The 20886-nt window shown below is 38.4% G+C and overlaps 3 protein-coding genes across 3 annotated transcripts; 1 reads left to right on the forward strand and 2 right to left on the reverse strand.

The window, feature by feature from the left end:
* On the forward strand, positions 1–6510 carry LOC137600887 (carcinoembryonic antigen-related cell adhesion molecule 5-like). The gene is made up of 11 exons (XM_068322750.1): positions 1–227; positions 468–767; positions 1851–2132; positions 2233–2496; positions 2804–3079; positions 3324–3575; positions 3680–3955; positions 4231–4482; positions 4562–4933; positions 5329–5577; positions 6012–6510. Exons 1-11 carry the CDS (start codon positions 173–175, stop codon positions 6098–6100), a joined length of 2667 nt encoding a protein of 888 aa, XP_068178851.1. The 5' UTR covers positions 1–172; the 3' UTR covers positions 6101–6510.
* A 1273-nt stretch (positions 6511–7783) lies between these two features.
* pafah1b3 (platelet-activating factor acetylhydrolase, isoform Ib, gamma subunit) lies at positions 7784–11466 on the reverse strand. Its single transcript, XM_068323482.1, has 6 exons — positions 11297–11466; positions 11068–11191; positions 10569–10658; positions 10339–10455; positions 10058–10180; positions 7784–9212 (listed from the first exon to the last, which is right to left on the reverse strand). The coding sequence occupies exons 2-6, from the start codon at positions 11146–11148 to the stop codon at positions 8952–8954; spliced, it is 672 nt and encodes a 223-aa protein (XP_068179583.1). The 5' UTR covers positions 11149–11191; positions 11297–11466; the 3' UTR covers positions 7784–8951.
* Positions 11467–16819: 5353 nt separating this feature from the next.
* tlr21 (toll-like receptor 21) lies at positions 16820–20733 on the reverse strand. The gene is made up of 2 exons (XM_068323481.1): positions 20647–20733; positions 16820–20016 (listed from the first exon to the last, which is right to left on the reverse strand). Exon 2 carries the CDS (start codon positions 19984–19986, stop codon positions 17128–17130), a length of 2859 nt encoding a protein of 952 aa, XP_068179582.1. The 5' UTR covers positions 19987–20016; positions 20647–20733; the 3' UTR covers positions 16820–17127.
* Between the last annotated feature and the right edge of the window lie 153 nt (positions 20734–20886).

Raw genomic sequence — 20886 nt, forward strand, 5'->3', positions numbered from 1 at the left:
TGATGGTCGAGTACTGGTAGGCATTTACATAATGATATCAGAAAGCTAGACTGATTCAGAGCAAATATTTGCTGAACTGAAAGCGCCTAGGACCGTATAATATCACCAGGTTTTGAATTTATCAAGTGTATTTAGCTGACAGTGGCCAACCAGAAAGGAGTTGAAGAGAAGAATGGAGTCTCCAGTGGTGTTCGTCCTAATCCTGGCCACAATCACTTTTCAAGCAGGTAAGGCTAAATAGTTTTTTTTTTGTATTTGAATTAATTTACTGATCACTCATGTGCAAATAGTTTTAAGTTCAGATAATGATATTTAAATATGCCACTTGCTTATATTTTATTCTTAATACAGTTCCTGTCAAACATTTGGACATTCTGTTCAAACAGATGCTGAATGTACTGATAATTATTTCAACCATATTGAAGGGTGATGACTGCTGCCTGTTTCTTTTCTATCTGTTTCTCCAGCTCCTGCACGTACCCAGACCTTAAAAGCCTCTGAGAACCCCTTGCCAGTGGGCAGCGACGTCATGCTTTACACAGAAGCCAATGTCACTACGGGCGTATGGATATTCCAAAACGGAGTAATTGTGTTCATAGTCTCAGGACAAGAAGTCATAACCCAAAGTTACCAGAACAGAGTGACATTAAATAATACCAATAATTTCACATCATTGACCATAAAGTCAGTGACAGTGAACGACTCCGGGCAGTACACCTTACAGTTAGCAAATTCGTTTCAAGCCAGTTTAAAGCTGTCAGTTCAAGGTAAGAACTTTTCATATCTCTCCATTAAAGCTCATATCATACATATACTGTAAATGCATATAAATGAAGATTTCTAAAACTTAAGATGGTGTTCTGTCTGTTTACATTAACTAGTATATACTGTTCTTTTTTTTTATGTTTATGTGTTCTGAAGGACTTTCCAGCCATTAGTCACCTTGACGATGTAGCAGAGCAAGTCCTAATTCAGTCTCAATCATGCAGAATGAAATAAAAGGGACATTTAGGCCCATTATTTTATACTCATTCTGTAAATATGTCTCCAAACATAGAAGGATTAATATAACGCTCATATACAGTCATACACTCATCTACCATAGTACCTTGAGAGACAAATTTAATTCATTCCGAGTTCGTAAGTCAATCTGCTTGTATCTCAAATGAATTTTCTCCATTTAAAATAACTAAAATCAATTTAATCTGTTCCAACCTTTTTATGAAAACAAAGAAAGATGTTTTTTTTATCAAACAATAATTGTGCACACTTTACCTGTGCATAATTATATGTAAGTTATGTAAATAATGATGGAGCATAAAAAGAAAAGCAAAAGCCACAAGCAAACACGAGCTATGTCTTTACTCCGCAGACAACGTGGGAAAGAATGAGATGCAATCTGAGCTTTGTTGCACCCTTCTGCTAATTAGCGGTGATGTCTCAAAGTAACTCCGATTTTTTGTCGTCTCTCAACAAACTTTGGTATCGATTGACTTGTCTGTCAAGGTACTACTGTATTACTATTTTTCTATTTGTCATTTTTTTTGTCACTGCACTGAAGCTAAAAAAAAAAAAAAGATCTATATGCTGGCTCTGTCATGACTGAGCAAAATAAAGTTAGTAAAAGCTTCCAAACTCAGCTTTTCTTCATCTCCTCACAAAAAAAATATTCCGATGGACAAACAGATAGACAGATTTCATTTTCATTCACTTTTGTGTGACTTTTGGCTTCAAATTTAAGATCGGACATCAGTTAAAGCACGTTGGACTTTTGCCTGCATTTATTAGGAAACGCTACATTGCTTTTCCTCTGCAGTCCTACTAAAACCTATTATTTCACTTTTTTTTAGAGCCAATTTCAAATGTGGCTCTGATGGCAAAAGCAACCAACCTGGTAGAAAGCAATGACACGGCAGTTCTCACGTGTTCTGTGTCAAAGGGGACGTCATTAACTTATGTTTGGATAAACAACAGTCAAGTGATCACATCCCGCGAGGGAGTAGAGTTCAGCGATGGAGGCGCCATTCTAACTCTTGACAAGGTGACTCGCTACGATGAGGGGCCATTCTGGTGCAATGTGTCTAATGCTGTCAGCGCTGGCATCAGTCAACCAGTTAATCTGAACATCAGCTGTGAGTTTTTGCAACACACATTAGCGGCCTGCTGTATGTGTGAAATTCTAACTAGATGACATCAACCCTAAAAACCACTTATCTCTTTCTGCTTTATCAGATGGTCCCAGCAACACAGCATTAAAGATCATGCCCATGAAACCCGCGTATAAAACTGGATCAAACATCAGCATCAGTTGCTCCACTGAGTCCAAGCCTTCAGCGATGATTAAATGGATGTTTGACGGAATGGATCTGAATCATTCTGGCTCAATGCTTTACCTAAAGAATGTTACAGAGAACAAAACAGGAAATTATAAATGCGTATTTCACAATGTAGTCACGCTCAGGTTCAGCAGTGCAAATGCAATGATCAAGATCGTAGGTAAGGCTGGATTTATGGTATTGTTACAGAACTGATTGCTCCTTTCATTTTCTGCCAGTGAGCAACGTGAATTATCCTTTGTATTTTGGAGAGGATGTAAACTGATTTCATAAGAGTGAGATAAGAAGATCAATATTACTCTCAATATTTGCTATTCAATATGAACCCCAAAGGATCCAGTCAGTCCTCTTAGCTTGACATTAAGACAGCAGCTTACTTTTTTTAGGGTTAGCCATGCTAGCTGTGTAAACAGCCACCCACATACATAAGTGAATTTAAATAAGTCACTTTCTTTGTCGTCCTGTAGAGTCGATAACAGCAGTTATGGTGAATGACAAAGGTGAACCAGCAATACTTCACAAGTCGTTCAGCCTGTATTGTGATGTGACTGGAGCTGCTGACAAAATCACCTGGTGGAAAAACGGCCAGCCCGTTTTGCCTGACAATACAACAGAACTTGACATGGGTAACAAGACGCTAACCCTCAACCCAGTCAAACTTTCAGATAAAGGAGATTACTACTGTCGGGCTTATAATAAAGTGAGCAACAAGACCAGCAGCCCCTATATGTTGAAAGTATACTGTAAGTATCTAGATCTCTCTTTATCTCTCTCCCTTTTCTCTGTGTCTTGATATATTCTACCTATAAAATACTCTTGCAGAACAATTGAAAAATGTCACTTACTGAAGTGAAGTAAACATCACTTTGTTGGTATCAATTATCCAAATGTGTACCATTCCCTTTATGCAGAATTCTTTCTTACATTAATGTATTGACAGCCATGTGGAACATTGAAAGTGTTTTAAGTTAATATCCATGTGTCTAGATGGACCTGAGAAACCAGTTATCATGGGTCCAAAATATGTAAAAATGGGAGCCAACGTCACACTGAGCTGCAATGCATCATCAAACCCTCCCAGCAGCTACAAGTGGTACTTCAATGGTTCTGTGGTGGCCTATATGTCTGAATATGTCACACCTCCTTTAACCGGCAACATGAGTATGAAGTACACCTGCGTGGCTTTCAACAACATCACGGGCAAAAACAGCACTGCCTACAAGATGGTTTCTGTTATTGGTGAGATTTGAAAGTTTTTATTTAGAGTTAAAATGCTTTGCCCACACACACGCTGGATCAGGAAAGAATTAATGAAACGTTATGTTTTTCTGCATTTTTCTCAGCTCCAATAACGGATGTAAAGGTAAAAGCGGCAATGAAAGATGCCATAGAAGGTTATTTTTATTATCTTACATGTGATGTGACTGGGCCTGCTGAGTATGTTCACTGGATGAAAGATGGTGAGCTGCTGAAGGGAGACAACAGAACAATGGTACACATGGATAACAACACACTCACCTTCAATCCACTTGAATACAATGACACTGGATATTATAAGTGTGTTGCATCCAATGAACTCTGGAACAAGACCAGCCCTGCTTACAAACTCCTTGTGTACTGTGAGTAAATGTCAAATTTAAGTACAGTATTTTCTGCACTATAAGGCGCACTGGACTACAAGGCGCACCTTCAATGAATGACCCATGTCACAACCTTTTCCATATATAAGGCACACTGGATTATAAGGCGCACTGTCGTTTTTTGAGAAAAACAAAGGCTTTTAGGTGCGTCTTATAGTGTGGAATATACTGTACTTTTAAGTACGGTAGTACATCATCTTAAGGTATTTAACAAAATACAGAGCCATAAGTACCTGCTGTCTTCTTTGTTGCAGTTGGCCCCAAAATGACTGTCATTAAAGGGCCAGCTTATGGAGAGGAAGGAAAATTTGTAGTTTTCAACTGTTCGGCAAAGTCGTGGCCTCCCAGTTACTACAGCTGGTGGTACAATGGCTCCAAAGTGGGCAATTCTTCATTGCTTGAAATTGGCCCATTGACTTTCAATAGTAGTGGAAAATACATCTGCCTGGCTTACAATAATGTAACTGGAAAGAACGACACAAAGTCCAAAGTGCTCACGGTCATTGGTAAGGAAACCTGAGTTAGGTTTGACTTATGCACTTGAGTATTAGAGAGATTCTGTGCTGACATCTACTGTTTTCACAGAGGCTGTAGAGTCAGTAATGATCCGAAACAACACAGTTCCAATACAATTTAAAAACTTCACCCTCATCTGTGAAGTCATCGGGCCCTTTGATGAGCTCTACTGGACCAAGGATGGCATCCCCCTCAACTACACATACTACTACAACTCCACGCATCACAACTACACGCATCACAACTACACGCATCACAACTACACGCATCACAACTACACGCATCACTACAATACAACTTATGGAAATATGTATTACTACTTTGAAAACAACACGCTGACGTTCACTCCAGTGACGACGCGCAATGATGGGGTCTATCTGTGCATCATCAGAAATCGGGCAGGTTTAACCACCAGCCCCCCATACAAGCTGCTGGTGAACTGTGAGTGTTGTGGGAAATGAGAGAGGGTGTTGTTTCCTTACTAATTCAAAACATTTCGACTATTTCTAGTAATATCAGTACTGATATGATTTACTATTTCATTATAAAGTTTGAATATATAATCAGGTGTATATGCCACAATCTTTACAGTTAATCGTAATCATACACTGAGAGAATGCATATGAATACACAGTGAGATTTACAGAAGGTAACCTTAATCATGAGTCCTATAAAATTGTTTGAGATTGTGAATTACATTGGACAGTTCTTTGAATGTGGCTTCAAGTGTATTTTGATTTGGATTAGTATGGCTAAAATGCAATATGTTGTGCCATATTAGTCACTAAAAAATATCTTACTGATCACAATTCTGAGAAAACTCTGTGTGTTTGCAGATGGGCCTCTGACAGTGACTATCAAGAAAATAACTACAATTTTTGGCATCCTCGTTACCCTGGAGTGCTCGGCTGATTCTCGTCCAGAAAGTGAATTTACCTGGTATTTGAACAATAACGCAAGGCCTTTTGACTCTGGCTCCACTATTTCTTTCCCTTCAGTAGCAAATAGTGAGGGGAACTATACATGCCAAGCGACAAATCCTGTGACTGGCATCACAATGAACCAAACCAAAGCCTATACTGTTGGTAAGTAAGTCTTTTACGCTCTCTTCATTACCTCTGCCAAAAGCAGCGGCAGGAGTTTATATACTCAGGATTTCCTATTTGTTGATCTACAAGAGAGCTCTAAAGGTTGACGGAACGATTTAGATGACATTTTTTGTTGGATCATGGGCCGAGGGACAGTCTTTTAGATCTGTGTACGGATTCATATTCTGGATCACTTTAACTCTTTCTAATATATTAGAAAGAAGTGCTAATACTAATACTAATAAGCAGATTCAAAATGCTAGGGGTAGGTTTCCAAAGATAATGCTGACATTGTAATAGCATGTTTTGGGTGCACTATCAGATTAAATACTGTGGGACTGCAAATTTCTTGTCCTAACTGTAACTTCCTTTACACTTCAGATACATTCCTCTTTATCATTGATCATCATTTACGCTTCTCTCCTTCTTAGATCATGCCTCGGCCCTCTACATCCCATCTCGAGGCAGTGTGATGTTGATGGGTGTGTTTGCTTTATCTTACACTGCATTGTTCAACTGAGTCATCCAGGAAAGAAACGTAGTGAGACTGGAAGGCCTCTTGCTCCCTCTACAGTTGACAACCACTGACTTGTCATCATGTTTTGTGGGTGTTGCTGAATAGAAAAATATGGATGTTGACATGTGATGCACTTTCATTGCTTGGTGTTTTTGTGTGTATGCATGTGTGTCCACATGTGTGATTGATGCTTTCATTATTAGCACAGAGAAGTAGATGTATTGTGCTGGTTGGTTATGGCCTTTACTTACAATATTACTGTTTATTTCAAAATAGGGAAACATAAAAGTACTCTTCTGAAATGTCTCTCTACTTTTTTGATGTGAGTTTCAAATCTTGAAGATGAGCAACTACAAGTCTGTCTTTTATGTGTGACAATAAAATTGTAAAGGAAAGGAATTGTTATTACACTTTATTCTGCTGAATTTATGTATTCGTTAAAATAATTAGTAGAATTTGCTGGGAATTAGTGAGCAGGTTACAATGCAGATTTTGTGCAGAGTCTGAATGGTAATCAGGTTTCTCTTCACATTCTCATTACTTTCCATGATACTTTTTCCTCTGCTGTATATATTTATTTCAGAGTCTCACTAGAGCAGGAGTGGGCAAACATTTTGACTGGTGGGCCACACAGCATTCTAAAATTTGACAGTAGGACAGCTGAGAGTGTTTGTCTGTACTAATGCAAATGACATGTAAAAACCATCATATAAAAGGTTTTGGCCGTTAACAGGTAGCAAAACATTTATATGCAAGACTTACTGTAAAAATTATTTCACAACTGCATCAATTTCTTAAAATTAATTATGTAGTTTAAACAAGTTTGGAGATTACAAAATCTACCGGGCCGTATACGGCCCACGGGCCCTAGTTTGATCATGCCTGCACTAGTTTTAGCTCCTTCTTGGTTGACATTGCACAAAAAACAAATGAAAAATTTCAGCTTTTTGTAAATTATAACTCCATATGTGCTCAGGTGTTTGTGTACATCAAACTTGATCTCATTTTAAGAGGTGACATACAGTATTTTTTTTTTTTTAATTTTATATACTGGTTTGATCCCCGAAGGGAAATTAAGAACGCACACTCTAGCTACTGATTACAAATGCATGCATACATATATATTTGTGAGTACAGGCCCCTGTATCACACACACACACAAAGGGGCCTGTAGGCATGCAGGGGAGGTAGAGTGGCAGGCAGCTCCTTCTTGGTGCGCCTCAATGAGCAATTTGTAAAGGGGACGGCACCTTGCTCAAGGGTGCCTCGGCAGTGCTCCGGAGATGAGCCGACACCTCCCACTGTCAGCTCACCTCCGGGTATTTTTGGGGGGGCGGGAGCGGGAATCGAACCGCCGATCTTAAATCATAGGACGACCCGCTCTACCGCCTGCTTTACCACTGAGCCACTGCCGCCCCGTATAATCTACCATACAAAATTTGAATCCTAAGATTTTTCCTGTTCATTTAAACAGGGATTAATTTTGCCTGCACTACACACTGTAGGAAATTGAAACATTAAACACATGTTTATGCCCATCAAGCCTTCTACTTGTGTTTCATGTACATTTGTGACTCTTTCCTAACAGTAGAATCTCATACTATACTACTAATCAACCATTACCAGTAATGCTTATCTCTATCATGATAATGCTGATTAATAATTCAGGACACCAAGACCATTTTGTTTCATATTTAATGCATTCTTTCATTTCTTACATAATCAGCAATTCTGAATTATAGTTCAAGTTCTGTAGTACAATCATTATCCAACAGGATCAGATGCATCTAAGTGTAAAGCCTTTAAGATGGTCTAATGGACATTTGTTTCGAAGATGGGATACAATTTTAAGCACCAGCAACATATAGTGTGTATACAACTTGTACAACTGACTCAAGTACATTGATATTTGCAAAAAAGCACGACCTCGCACATAGAAAATCTGTTTGCTGTTACAATAGATAGTGAAAATGATGTGACACTGTAAGAAAAAGCAAATAGACATCAATACATTGAGAACTTTTGGTCACTCGAATTAACCTGTAAGTGCATCAGACATTACAACAGAGTCAACAATTAAGCAATTGCCAAATAAACACAACTGAAGAACTTAATGAACTGATAAACCAGAAATACAAATCATAGCAATGTCTGGAGAGGGCAGTTCTTGCATTTTCAACAAGGCCTTTTCTGTCACCCAAAAGTTTTTTTATCTGGGCAGCTGCTATTCCAGTAACCTCAGATGGACAATATTTTGTCGAAGAACAAAAATGTTCATATTCTAAGGTAAATTAGGATTTATAGTTTCAAGACAGCTGTAGTTGAAGGGATGACATCGACATCTGGAGCACAGTAAAACATAAAAGTGTAGCAACTATCACATTGACCTGCAGCACATCTTAGCTTAAAATGTTGCTGTACTTTGAAAACTGTCTTCATAAACACTGGATTTATTATCGTATATCCGTGGCTTCCAGAGTCACCTTTCCAGATGTCATTGCATGGTTTTGACCTTTGAGTCCTGCTGAACGGGCACTTTTCTGTTTCAGATTCATCACTGGTATTATGCGGTAGAGAAATGAAGTACTCTAAGCAACAGTTTAAGGACCACAACTTAGTTAATCAAGTGCATACTGGGAATGGAAACAAGACTTTGTCTTGCTATAGAACAGCGTGTTTATTTTCTGACTGTATCATATACATAAAAGACTTGTAAGGTCCCATTAACTATAAAAGTGGTCACCAATCCTGGCCAAATAATGAGTGTAGCCCTTAATAACTGATTCTTGCCATCATTCAAAAGTTTGCCGAGTTTGAGGACCACTGTGGTACTGCATGTTTATGCCCTGGCTGCTCAGTCCTCAGCAGGATTGTCGAGCATGGACTTGAGATGAGCATGCAGGGGTTCGCACACACTCTGATAGCCCTGAGGAGTCAGGTGAAGGTAATCATACATGTCCTGATGGCAGATGCTACCATTGCAGTGGACAAAGCCTGGGTCCACATCGAGGAAAGATGCGTGGGGAAGGGAAGATACAGCCTCTTGAACCAGCTTGTTCACCTTTTCATTTCGCCCTCGCAATGGGTTTGGCATTTTACCCCTGGGCAGTAAACTCTGGAAAAGATATGTTGAATATTATTTTCAAAAACTGAAATGCTCCTAGCCTGTTTGGACTATTTTTTGAAATAAAGATTGACAATTGTCTGTCAGAGATTGACAATTGGCTCTCAAGACTGTTGTTCAAGTCGCTACATTTATGTGCTACCCTTTTACAGGAAGATACTGAGGTTGATTGACTCACATTAAAAATTGTGGCACTGGTTAACCTGAACTTTTCACTACAAATCAACGTTCAGCGGAAGTCTAGAGCTCATATGCATTTCTGGAACTTACTCACAGAAGAAAAGTACTCCAACATGAGGAAATGTGATACCTCCTTGACTGCATAATTCAGCTCCACTTATTTATGTTCATCGGCCTTTTGCCACATTAAATCCAAGTACCGTTCCACCATGACTGATGATAATGTTTGAAGTGTGCTTGAGGCTGGCTGTCAGCAGCTACTGTCCGGACTACACATCCCTGGCTGATTCCATTTAGTGCTAATCATCCCAGTAAACTCAGGACTAAAACATGTCCATAGTTAATTGTGTTGTGTTGTGCAATATGGGCTCATGTGGTTATGCAAGATACATCAACATAAACTGTACATATCAAGAATTCACAATATATTTATAAATAAACTATGGTTTTTTTTGTAGTACGTAGATCATTTTGACTTGGGCATTTTATAAGCAACTCACATACAGAAAAAGTGTAAACACCCTTTGCTCCAAACAATTCACATACCAATTAAATCCATTTCCTACACACTACTGCAACATCTCACAAAGCTGAAATGGACATAAATGAGCAGAATTTCCTTTAAGAAATGCATCAGAGACTAACCCTAACCATACCATTACAAGTGTCCGAGCATTGGGGAGCTTGTTCTTGATGACCTGGACAATAGCCATGATGCCTCCACAGATCTGTTCTGGAGTATGACCATGATTATTAGTGCCTACCCATAGCACCACAACCTAAAACAACCAAAATGAGAGAAATGAAAAAAATAAGTGAACACATGGTCATTGATGGTGCTGTACCTAGAGATTTTATCACAGAGTTAAGGACAATCAGACTACTTTGTGAATACACAAGCATGGCCATATTCTCTATTCTTAGGATTAATAAGGACCTTTGGGCTGATGTTATCCAATTCACCGTTGCTTAGTCTCCATAGTACATGTTGTGTTGCATCCTCACCAATCCCAAAATTGAGGGCATGGAGAGGAGAGAACAGCTGTCGCCATATCTGCACAGAAATGGTAACCAAAAAGTCACTCAAAATTAAAACCTGATGAGATTTTTTTTTCTATCAAACGCTACATACAGAATCAAAGACATAGTGTGCAATTTATGTCTTACCCCAAACTGATGCATGAGCTGAACAAGAGAGTCTCCAACAAACAGGACATCAGGTTCTTTGTCTTTGCTATCAGACACAAAGCGGTTGTGCTATTCAGAGAAAAAGTGAGGAGCAAACTTTGATTATTTCTAGATGCAGCATCATAGATAAAATTTCACATAGGATGTTCTGTGAGTTAATACAAAGCAGCTTCACTGACATGTATGTAAATATGAATTCGATGAAACAAAAACCAGTCGACAAAATATTTGCATATACCCTAGCCAATCTGATGCAAAGATAATTTTAGAAAAGAGCTAATTTATAGATGGATATATCGGAATCAAGAAGATTTGTATACAGTGATGTCATCATACACATCACTGTGCACAATGACATTTTAAATTGGAAAAACTATACATTAGCCTGAATGCAGACCAGAAAAGCACAAAAAAAAAAGACTGTCATTCATCTATAACCTCAGGAAACAAGTAATAATAGTGAGATTATTTCACAAACCAGAGACATCCATAGTCCATCTCCTTGGACATCCTCACAGGGAGTGGGTGTGGCGGCAGGGTTTGGCTCTTCTGCACTCATGGCTCGTTTGTGTTGCTACAGCAGTCACGCAGGCTCTTTGGAACGTTATATATAGCATAAACAAACTGTAGCTTAATAGTCTGTAGCTATAGCTACTAGCTAAACCTAAGAGGGTTGATATATTAGCAGCATTAGCTAGCTTACGTACAGAAACAAGACGTGGTTTAACAGAGAGATATCGGTTCTATTGTTCATCCACAAGTGTTAATGTTTAAGCCTACAGCATCCAAATAGTGAAAGCAGAGCTTCATATAACTGATAAATTTAGAGACATTACTAAACTCACGATACCATAAAATCAAAATATCGTCATCTCTCAATCAGTTTCAGGAAGTAAATTTTCATTGTAGCCGCACGTACCATTATTGTCATTTGCAATTTATTATATTATTTCTTTGTTATTTAAATCAATAGAGTGTTTCATATCATACTTGGAGGAATTTTGAAGAGCACAGAACAAGAGAAAGTGACAAAAAAAAATATTTTTCGGGTGACAAATAATTTTTTTAAATCCCAATTTTACCTCCTCGTTTGAATTAGTGGACTCGTCCAGTTTGTCGGTGCTCATGGGAGTCAGTGCTGCGCGCACGAACACATCTACTGTTGGTTGCCATGCGACAGTTTCACGTGGAGGAAAAAAAAAAGATTTTTGCATGATTTTGGTAAGATAATAATTCATCAAATCGTAATCAATTTTTAATCTATAAAAGAATGATTCCATATGAGTTCGTTGTTTGTCCTGAACGTGCCTGAGGCTAAGCTTGTGTCCCACAGTAGTTAACGCCGAGTACTTGAACTTCTAACAGGTGTGCTCCAGTGTACCAGGTGATAAACGGTACCGTAACCCGTTACCGATCAGCTAATGAGCTAGCTTGATTTTGGCTATGTTATAGTAATGAATGGCTATGTTATAGTAATGAATGCACGTTTAGAAACGTGTTGTTCGCGTGTTTATGACAGTAGGAGAAACGGTGTCCTTGTTTTGATGCTCTGTATTTCCGTTTCAAGGTACAGTGGTGTCACATTTTTGAGGTGTATATGAAATAGAGTTGTATACTGCACAAAATGCAAGGAAATAATTACTTAAAAATTACTTGAACATACTGAAATGGAAGCATATTCTTATTCTTCTGTTGTTTTCCATAAGTGAAAGCCGGTGTAAGTTTGTCAGCTTGAAGTAATTTTATCATTATACCATTGGATTGTTTTTAGGTTTGGGAGAAAGTATGTGGGCAATTGTTTGTTTTTTATATTATTTTCTTTGGTGGTGACACTCAGAAGATTTCTCAGATTTTATTTGATTTAATTTGGTATCAGTTCTTGATTGAATGATGAGCACTGTTTACCAAATCATTCACTGTTGTTTCTACTTCAAAAATGCTCTCATGGTGCATGACAGTCACAACCCATATTTTGTTCTTTGCACACTTTGAATTATTTGAATTCATCTTAATTACTAATTAATGCTGAAATATAACCCTAAATATATCTCAGGTGACATAACTGGAGTATACAACATTTTACTAAATAACAAATCACGTTCCCCTTGAACAATTAATTCGTCAAATCTTTTTTTTTTTTAAAAATTCTATCCTATTGCTTGTGTTGCACTGCCCTCACAAATGACCCCCCCTTCCTTTCCAGCGGCATCACATTAAGTAACCTTTACCCCCAACATTAAGGTAGATTTATCTGCTATTGGTTTGTTTTCTTGTTTGTTTGTTAGCAGTTGCTATAACTCAAAACATTTTAAATATTTTTTTTTCAAGATGGAGATTGGTTTTGGGTTTTTTGTTTATTTGTTGATTGATTGTTTGGGGTTGGGGGGTTGTTAGTGATGGGGATACTGAGCCAGGATCAAGATTTTTTTTTCTTATTTTCTGCACTATATGTTAAACCACATTTGAAATGAGCAGTTTATGTTCTAGTGAACATTAAAGTTGTATTTTGTCTATACCCTATTAACAGAAGAGACTCAAACGTCTTGAATAAAAACCAGCAAAAAAATCTGGGATGCATTTTAGATGCATCATGTCATAAATGTCACATGATGCATGATCCAAGGTTTCATGGTCCAGATGGTTGATATTTAGTATATGTCATAAAGTACGGAGTAAAGTTGATCTCAGTAATTTGCATCGTCTTGCTGTATAGGTTATTAAGCTTTATTTATCCTTTTTTTCCTATGTACATAAAATGATCAGAAATAATCAACTATGACCCATGAAAGCTCAAAACATCCCTCAAGGTGCTTAGAATTCAAGGTGAGACAATCAAGACCATTTTTTTATGAGGGAGCCAACACCCTCCTCATTCAATCACGTGTGTACTCCAGAAACGTGACATGCACTGCAGTATGTATTACCACTGCCAAAGAGGTTTAATCAATTTTTTTAATTCATTTGTCAGCAGGGAGCAACCTGATGATTTCTTAAAGTTGGTGGAAAGGCCAAGAACAAACCATCATGAATTGCATGTGTGGAAGGACTTCATCAGACAAAGAAAAGATCTTAAATAATCAGTTAAGATCATCAAAAAAAGGATTTTTCTCCATGAATAAATCCACTGCACTCTGCAGCTCTTTAAAACACAACTGTAAGATTGATGGGCAGTGCAGGAGGAAGCGACTGAAGAGCAGAAAAGAGAGAAGTCACGTGAGAGACGGTTGGAAAAAGGCTTCAAAGTCCAAATCGCATCCGTGCCACTGCCATCGCCAAACTAGTCAAGACATAAGGGATGTCCATAACTGCTGTCACAGTAAATGTAACTTTCATTCAGGTACAGATACTCCATGTCCAAATGTTGCTCTTGCTACACAAGAGCCGAGTATCATCACTGACAATCGGCTGATTGGACACCAAGGACTGTTCAATCATGAGGTGAAATCTATTGACATTGAGCGCCTGTTAAGTGAGCAGAAGAAACAAGAGAAAAGTTGTCTGCAAATACCAGAAAAGACCCAGTCTGCTTCACATCCATCATTAACATCTAACATCCCTTTTTCTTCCACAATCAATATTTTCGGTGATGATATTGATGAGGTTGTGCAAGTGGAACAAAAAGTTGACCTCTTGACCCACAGCGAGTACCATGATGACTTTTTCAAAAAAGAGAAAAGTCAGGGATCAGATCTCACGCCAGGCCAGAGACCACTACAACAACCTGACCTTCCATCTGGAAATTCTAGAAGCATTGCATCACCTAAACACAACTCCATCAGTGAAATGGAAATCAACTCTGTCATGTTTGAAAAGGGCAGAGAGTTAGAGCTGACTCCCATTGATGACAGTGAAAATGTGACAAATGTGAAGAAGAAGGTTGAGGGACACATTCCAAAGAACCAGGAGTCGCCTTTACCCCAAACGGAAGCTCATCTTTTAAGCACACCTCTGCTAGTCAGTTCTCAAGCTGTTGGCAGTGTTGACGTACAGGATAGAAGACGAGAGCCTGACCACACATCTCAGTCTGTCAGTGCATTGGCAGCACGTTTATGTAACTGTTTGAAGTTACGACTTTTAAAAAGGGAAAGCTTAGTATCTGAGAGCAGGGAAGTGCTGCTGAAAGCTCTGCAGGAAAGGCATGGACCCCAGCTTCAGGAGAATCTCCTGAAGGTGCAGCAACGCTTCAGCTGTGGTATTGATGCCACACAGGAAATCCAGGATCCGGGTCCGACCATGACAGGTGAAGATGAGACTTACGCTTTTAAATGCTAGACATCCCTGGGATTTGCGTGATAAAATTTGAGTATAATGATCTGTTTTCAGATGTGTTGTGGAGATTTTATGGATGGGTTCACAATTTTTCAAGCCTTATTATATTTGATATACTATCTATACTACGGGGGCGGCAGTGGTTCAGTAGTAGAGCAGACGTCTTATGACCAGACATCAGAGATTCGATTCTCGCTCCTACCAGACATCCGACATCCTCAGATTATGAGCTGACTGTGTGAGGTGTCAGCTCACCTCCCAGCCACTTGAGCAAGGCGCCGTCCCTTAGAAGCTGCTCAATTGGGGCGTTACCTGAAGTCGCTACCCGTCACTCTGCCCTCATGTTCTGTTGTGTTTATTAACTGCATGCTCGCAGGCCCCTTGAGTGTTTCGGGGTCCTGCACAAAACTCTGTATCTTACACACAAAAAAGACATGTATAGAGTAATTTCCCCGTTACGGGATTAATAAGTGGATCTTTTTCTTCATCCACATGAATTATAAGACAGGTTTTCCTTCCTGTAATTCCCTTGTATGTACTGCTCATCAACAGGCCATTTAATGCTTTAAGAGGCATATAGTTGAAATATCGGAAATTGTAGTTTGGGATGCAAAAGCCTCAATGTCAGGGAGACCTTGGAGCTCACTTTTGCTCATAAAAGGATTGTAGATTTGTTTATCATTTACAGTACAGTGAAAACACATTAGGAATTGATAAATGATTTGAATAAACACAAAGAATTATGACAGGAACAAAAACCTGCAAGTGTAAATATATGCTCTTCAAAAAAATTACATTATACATCAGAGTTTGTGTGAAAATGTTCAGTTGTGTGTCCTTGATTATAGATCTATTCTCAAGAGTCAAGACTGACTACAAATCTGCAAAAGATACAAGAGGCAGGCATTTTAAACAGCTATCCAGTCCACACCAAAAGAACTGGAAACAGGTAGGAAGTAATGTTTACTCCAATGTATAACTTATTCTCACTTTAATAGTCCTTGGGCAGTCTAGAATTTGGTTTTTCTACAATAAATATTTTGTTTTTCATTTTATAGACACCTGAATGGTCAGTAGGGCCTGTGGATACATCTGTCAGCTTTTTGGATGAAATCTTCCAACCTACTCATTCTCCTCAGTTCCCCATGGACTTGGGAATTACAGCCAGTAATTCCATGTTCGGTCCTTCTGCTGACTCATGGTTGGGAGGAAAAACCCTGGAATCTCATCACTGGGAAGACCGATGCAACGTGCCAAAGGGCAAAACAGGGATAACGTTTGGTTCCTTCATTAACCACACCAGTGCCGTTACAGAGGGGAGCAGAGGGTTTCCATACAATGACAGTAGCATCCAGTCTTTCTTCCCCAACCAAGCACAGCTGCCAGATGGACGGTCAGCAGGGGAAATCCCCTTTTCTCAGCAGAACTCATTCGGACGTGACAGATACTCTTTGGATCCCTCATTCTCTGCCCAAATTCACCATCCTCAGGAGCTCAACCACTTTGAGCCTTTGAGCCAATTCAGTCATTTTTCAAATGGCCCTCCCCTAAGTTCTCAACACATTAACATGATGCATTTCCCACCATCTCATAATCTTGATGGAGACCCAGCACATCCTCTGTCTTCTTTCCCAAGCCCTGACCGCTGGTCTTTCCCCCCTATGAAACTGTACTAATGTTTATTGAAGATCTGTATGAGAGACTTGCATGTAAACATTTCTTTGTTTAATTAAAAAAAATTAAATCCGTACCATTATCCTGTTTACAGTTAGTATGTGTGTTTTTTAGCCACATTTCATTAAACATGTTGAATGCAACAGTCCTCATCTTAGGTGGTGTTATTTTCTTCCATTTATGTTGATGTAAAGAAATGATGATACACTTTGCTTCCTTGAAGCTTATTTATAAAGTGCAGAATTGTACATTTACACACTCACAAACACAGAAAAGTAAGGTGTAAGGTGTTTTGTAACCAGGATTTAATTTTGTAAAATCTTTATAATTTGTTGTGTATGTGGGTTACATTTCAAATCTGCATAAATGTAATAGAAACATGCAATATCAAACATTGCTATATATGCAAATAACTGAGAATAAGATAACTTTTCTGCTTCATACTTGAAACATAACTATGCAGCTGTATTTAATGACTCAAGGTTTCTTTTCTGAATAGAATTCTAAAAAAAAATCATGGTATCAAGTAATGGTTTTTGTCTGTGTGAATCTCAGAATGTTCAGTTTCCTGGGTTTCAGTTACATCCTCTTCATCTCAGGGATTTTCCTCTTTTGTGGGTCTGCTTCCTGTTCTTAATGCTCTACGCAGCTGGTTCCAGAAAAGGGTTTGGGCTGCTGACGGATTAGTGCAGTCTGAGCTAGGCCACTGCAGATAAGTCCTCTTTAACATCACTTTCCTCATGCGGTGGTAGGAAGACAGTTGCTTCTCAGATATTGCCTCCAGGAATACAAGCAGGAGAACATCACAGTGTTCATGGAACAGTCTGTAGCTGGCCATTTGGATCTCCAGAGAGCACCATTCACTTCTTAAAAAATTCCTGCTGACCACACAAATAGTTTTACGGCTGCTGTACACAGCAGAGACAATGTTGTCAATAATATAGCGGCCTGGCTCAAAGTCCCTATGGTGGAGGCAAAGTTTAAAAGATGATCCATCTCCCTCTAGCGCTGGCATCAACTGGGTCATGACCCATTGTTCATCAGAGGAATTATAGGAAATGAATGCATCATATTTGCAATTTTCCTCTTCTTCTCGGAATTTTCGCCACTGCTCATTAAACCAGGAGGACAGCACATAGTAGCTGTACTTAATTTTCCAGTAAAGTTTGACATGAAGTAAGGGAATAATTGTAAAAAAAAAGATGGCAAGCGATGTGCTTAGGAACAGGTACTCGCCTTGATCAATGTAACAAACTTTTGTATCAAACTTATAAAATTTGAGTTTTGCATCATGCGGGCACTTAAAATGATAGAGATAGACCACCTGGACATTTACATTATACAATGTCCAGTTTTTCAGTAAGCTGTTCATGCAGGTGCAGCTTAAAGGAGTATTACGTATGTCAATATAGTGGAGTTCAGGTAAACTTTCCAGTGCATCAACATCAATGGTCTGCATCACATTGTGATTGAGCTGAATGGAGTTTAACTTAGTAAGATTCCCAAAAACGGCCTTTGAAAAGTTCTGAATGCCCATATTTTCTATAACCAGTTTGGTTAAATTTCTCAGATTTTTAAAGACTCCTGGTTGTAGTTGAGTGACCCCAACGCAGCAGTTATCCAGTGTGAGGAAATTTAAGCTTGTCAGATCATCAAACACATCTTGGTCCAGAGAACAGATCTTGTTGTTGGTGAGATACAAAGATTTCAGTGAGTAGAGGCCATGGAATAATGTACGAGGTAAAACAGTGAGACCATGAGGCTGCTGTCCACTCAATTTTAGATCTTTGAGTTTTCTAAGATTTTTAAATGGTGTGTGCACAATATCTCTGAAGAAGCGGATCTGATTACTGCTTAAATCAAGCACTGTTAGTGTATCTTGAAACACACTGTAGAGGGAGCTGTCAATCTCTTTCAGATTGTTCCCATCAAGATAGAGTTTGGACAGACGTTTTAGTCCTGCAAAGCCAGATGACTGAAATTGAGTAATTTTATTGTTTCCAAGGTCTAAGGTAGTCAAATTCTCGAGACTAAGAAATGTCCCATTGAAAATAACAGAAATACGATTGTTGCGTAGGTTAAGGATTTGCAGATTGAAAAGATCTTGAAAGGTGATATTGAACAAATCTGTTAAGAGGTTATTGTCCAAACGGAGAGTCTCTAGATTTTTTAGTCCTTTCAGGGCTTGACGATGAAGAAAAGCGATTGTGTTGATGTTAAGTTTAAGTGTTTTAAGATTTGGCGCATAATGAAAGGCATGGGAGTTGACTGTTAGAATTCTATTGTAACGATAGCTCAGTAATTCCAGGTAATTGAATTTAAACCGTTTCCCTTTACAGGATTTAAGGGAGGTGAAATGGTTATGCTCTGCAGTAAAACTTTTTACTTTTTTGTGTTCCTGGAGAAAGCCAAGACAACGTGTTTCTTTCAGTTGGTTGCGAGATAGATCCAAGGTCCCTAATATTTCAGGACAGTAATACAGTGTGTGGTTTGTGAGAGTCTCAATACCATTATTGTTCAAAACTAAATTTCTCATCTGTTTCAAGTCTTTCTTCAACAATCTGCATAGTTCTATGAGGAGAGTGTCATTTTTTAAACCAGTGTCAGAGAAATCAACATGACCAGCATTGACATTGGTGATGTTTAAAAACTCCACTACGTTGACACTTGTTGATCGCAAACGCAGATAGTTTACATGTCTTAAATCAACTCCTTGAAAAGCCACAGTGGGGAGGTTAGGATTGTATGAAAGGTCAAGCACCTCGATAAATTTGAGAAATGAATATTTACAACCAAGTGTAGATAGATCATTTCTACATACAAATAACGTAGTGAGAGATTCAGGTAGTGACGTATTTGAATGGTTAAGGGAGGTCAAATTGTTAAAGCAGAGATCTAGATTGGTCAGGTTTTTCAGATGTGACACAGACTCAACAATCCCTGAGAAATCTGTCAGAAAATTTTGCCTTATGATTAAACTGTGTAGTTTCAGGACAGTGGAGAATATTCCGTCTGGGAGCTGCTTCAGTTTGTTCTTGGTCAGCGAGAGAAAGTTGAGGTTGTGCAGGTCGTTGAAGAGAGAAGGATGGAGCTCCGATACGTAATTAAAGGACAGATTTAAAGACTTAAGATGGTACAAGCTTTGGAAAGCAAGGTGATCGATGGTAGTCAAGTAATTATGATGAAGTCTGAGGTCTTGAAGGTTTGGTAGATGAACAAAGCTTCCATTGGGAATATGCCACACAGGATTAGCAGTGATGATGAGATTAATGGCCGACTGCGGCAAATCATTTACAATAACTGATAGGTTCTTCTCCCCTCGATGAATGCACTCAAAGTTTTCTCCCTTTGATAATGGGTCCTCAATGCAGTTGTTAAAGCTGTAACCACTGATGACCTGAACAGTGCTGAGAACAACTGTAACAGAGAACAACTGATAAGTCAGGCCTGCCATTTGTGCGTCAGCTGACTGTGGCACAGGAATCTGTGGATAAAAAGGAAGGCTTGAAAACCATCATTTATTTGAAGTCAAACTTTCAAGTTCTGTCAATAACACAATAGATCACATGTTAGTTACTGTAAATTCATATTATTTACCAAGTACAAAAAAAAATGAACTTTTTGGCATGGTAAGAAAAAAGTTAGTTTTTAGTATTAGTAAATACAGTACTAATACTAAATACAGTATTAGTACAGTATTTAGTAGCATACCAAATCAAATGTTCCTCATGTGAGTGTTTTTCTTCCTGTTTTCAAAGAAATTTGAACTTTGCAGAGCTTTAACTGGATTCCTTGTCTGATATTTTTATATCCCTTTTCATTCTGTCCTCATGTTACAGTTCAGTTTTCCCAATTATGATACTGTTAAAACACATTAACTTGATATTGTTTTTTAAAAAAAGAGAGCGATTGCTGTGTTTTCTGTGCTGCGTTCACCAACATTTTGTCACAAACCACGAGTAAGAATTGAAATTTACAGGATACAATGACTCAAAATAACTGAGGTCATGTGACAAGTCATTCTCATGTAAGCATTACACAACCTTATCTAATCAGAAAACTACTAAATAGGTTAATATTTTTTAACAGTTTAAGTTCAGTATTGCAGTCCTACCTGTTCAAAAGACTGACATTCATTCACCTCAGCTCTTCTCTTCAGAGTACGTCTCGCACCACGGATATCTTAAATTCACACTAATCAGGAAGGAGAACCTGGCTACAATACATTATTTCCCTTCCCTTTTTAAAAAAAAAAAAAAAATTGAGATTCTGTTGATATGAATGCCCATCAATAAAAAATCATATTAAATAAAATGATTACAAAATGTTCAATAGTGATCATGTAGAGATCTCT

Source organism: Antennarius striatus, chromosome 9 (genome assembly GCF_040054535.1).
Source record: "Antennarius striatus isolate MH-2024 chromosome 9, ASM4005453v1, whole genome shotgun sequence".
Taxonomy (NCBI): Eukaryota; Metazoa; Chordata; class Actinopteri; order Lophiiformes; family Antennariidae; genus Antennarius; species Antennarius striatus.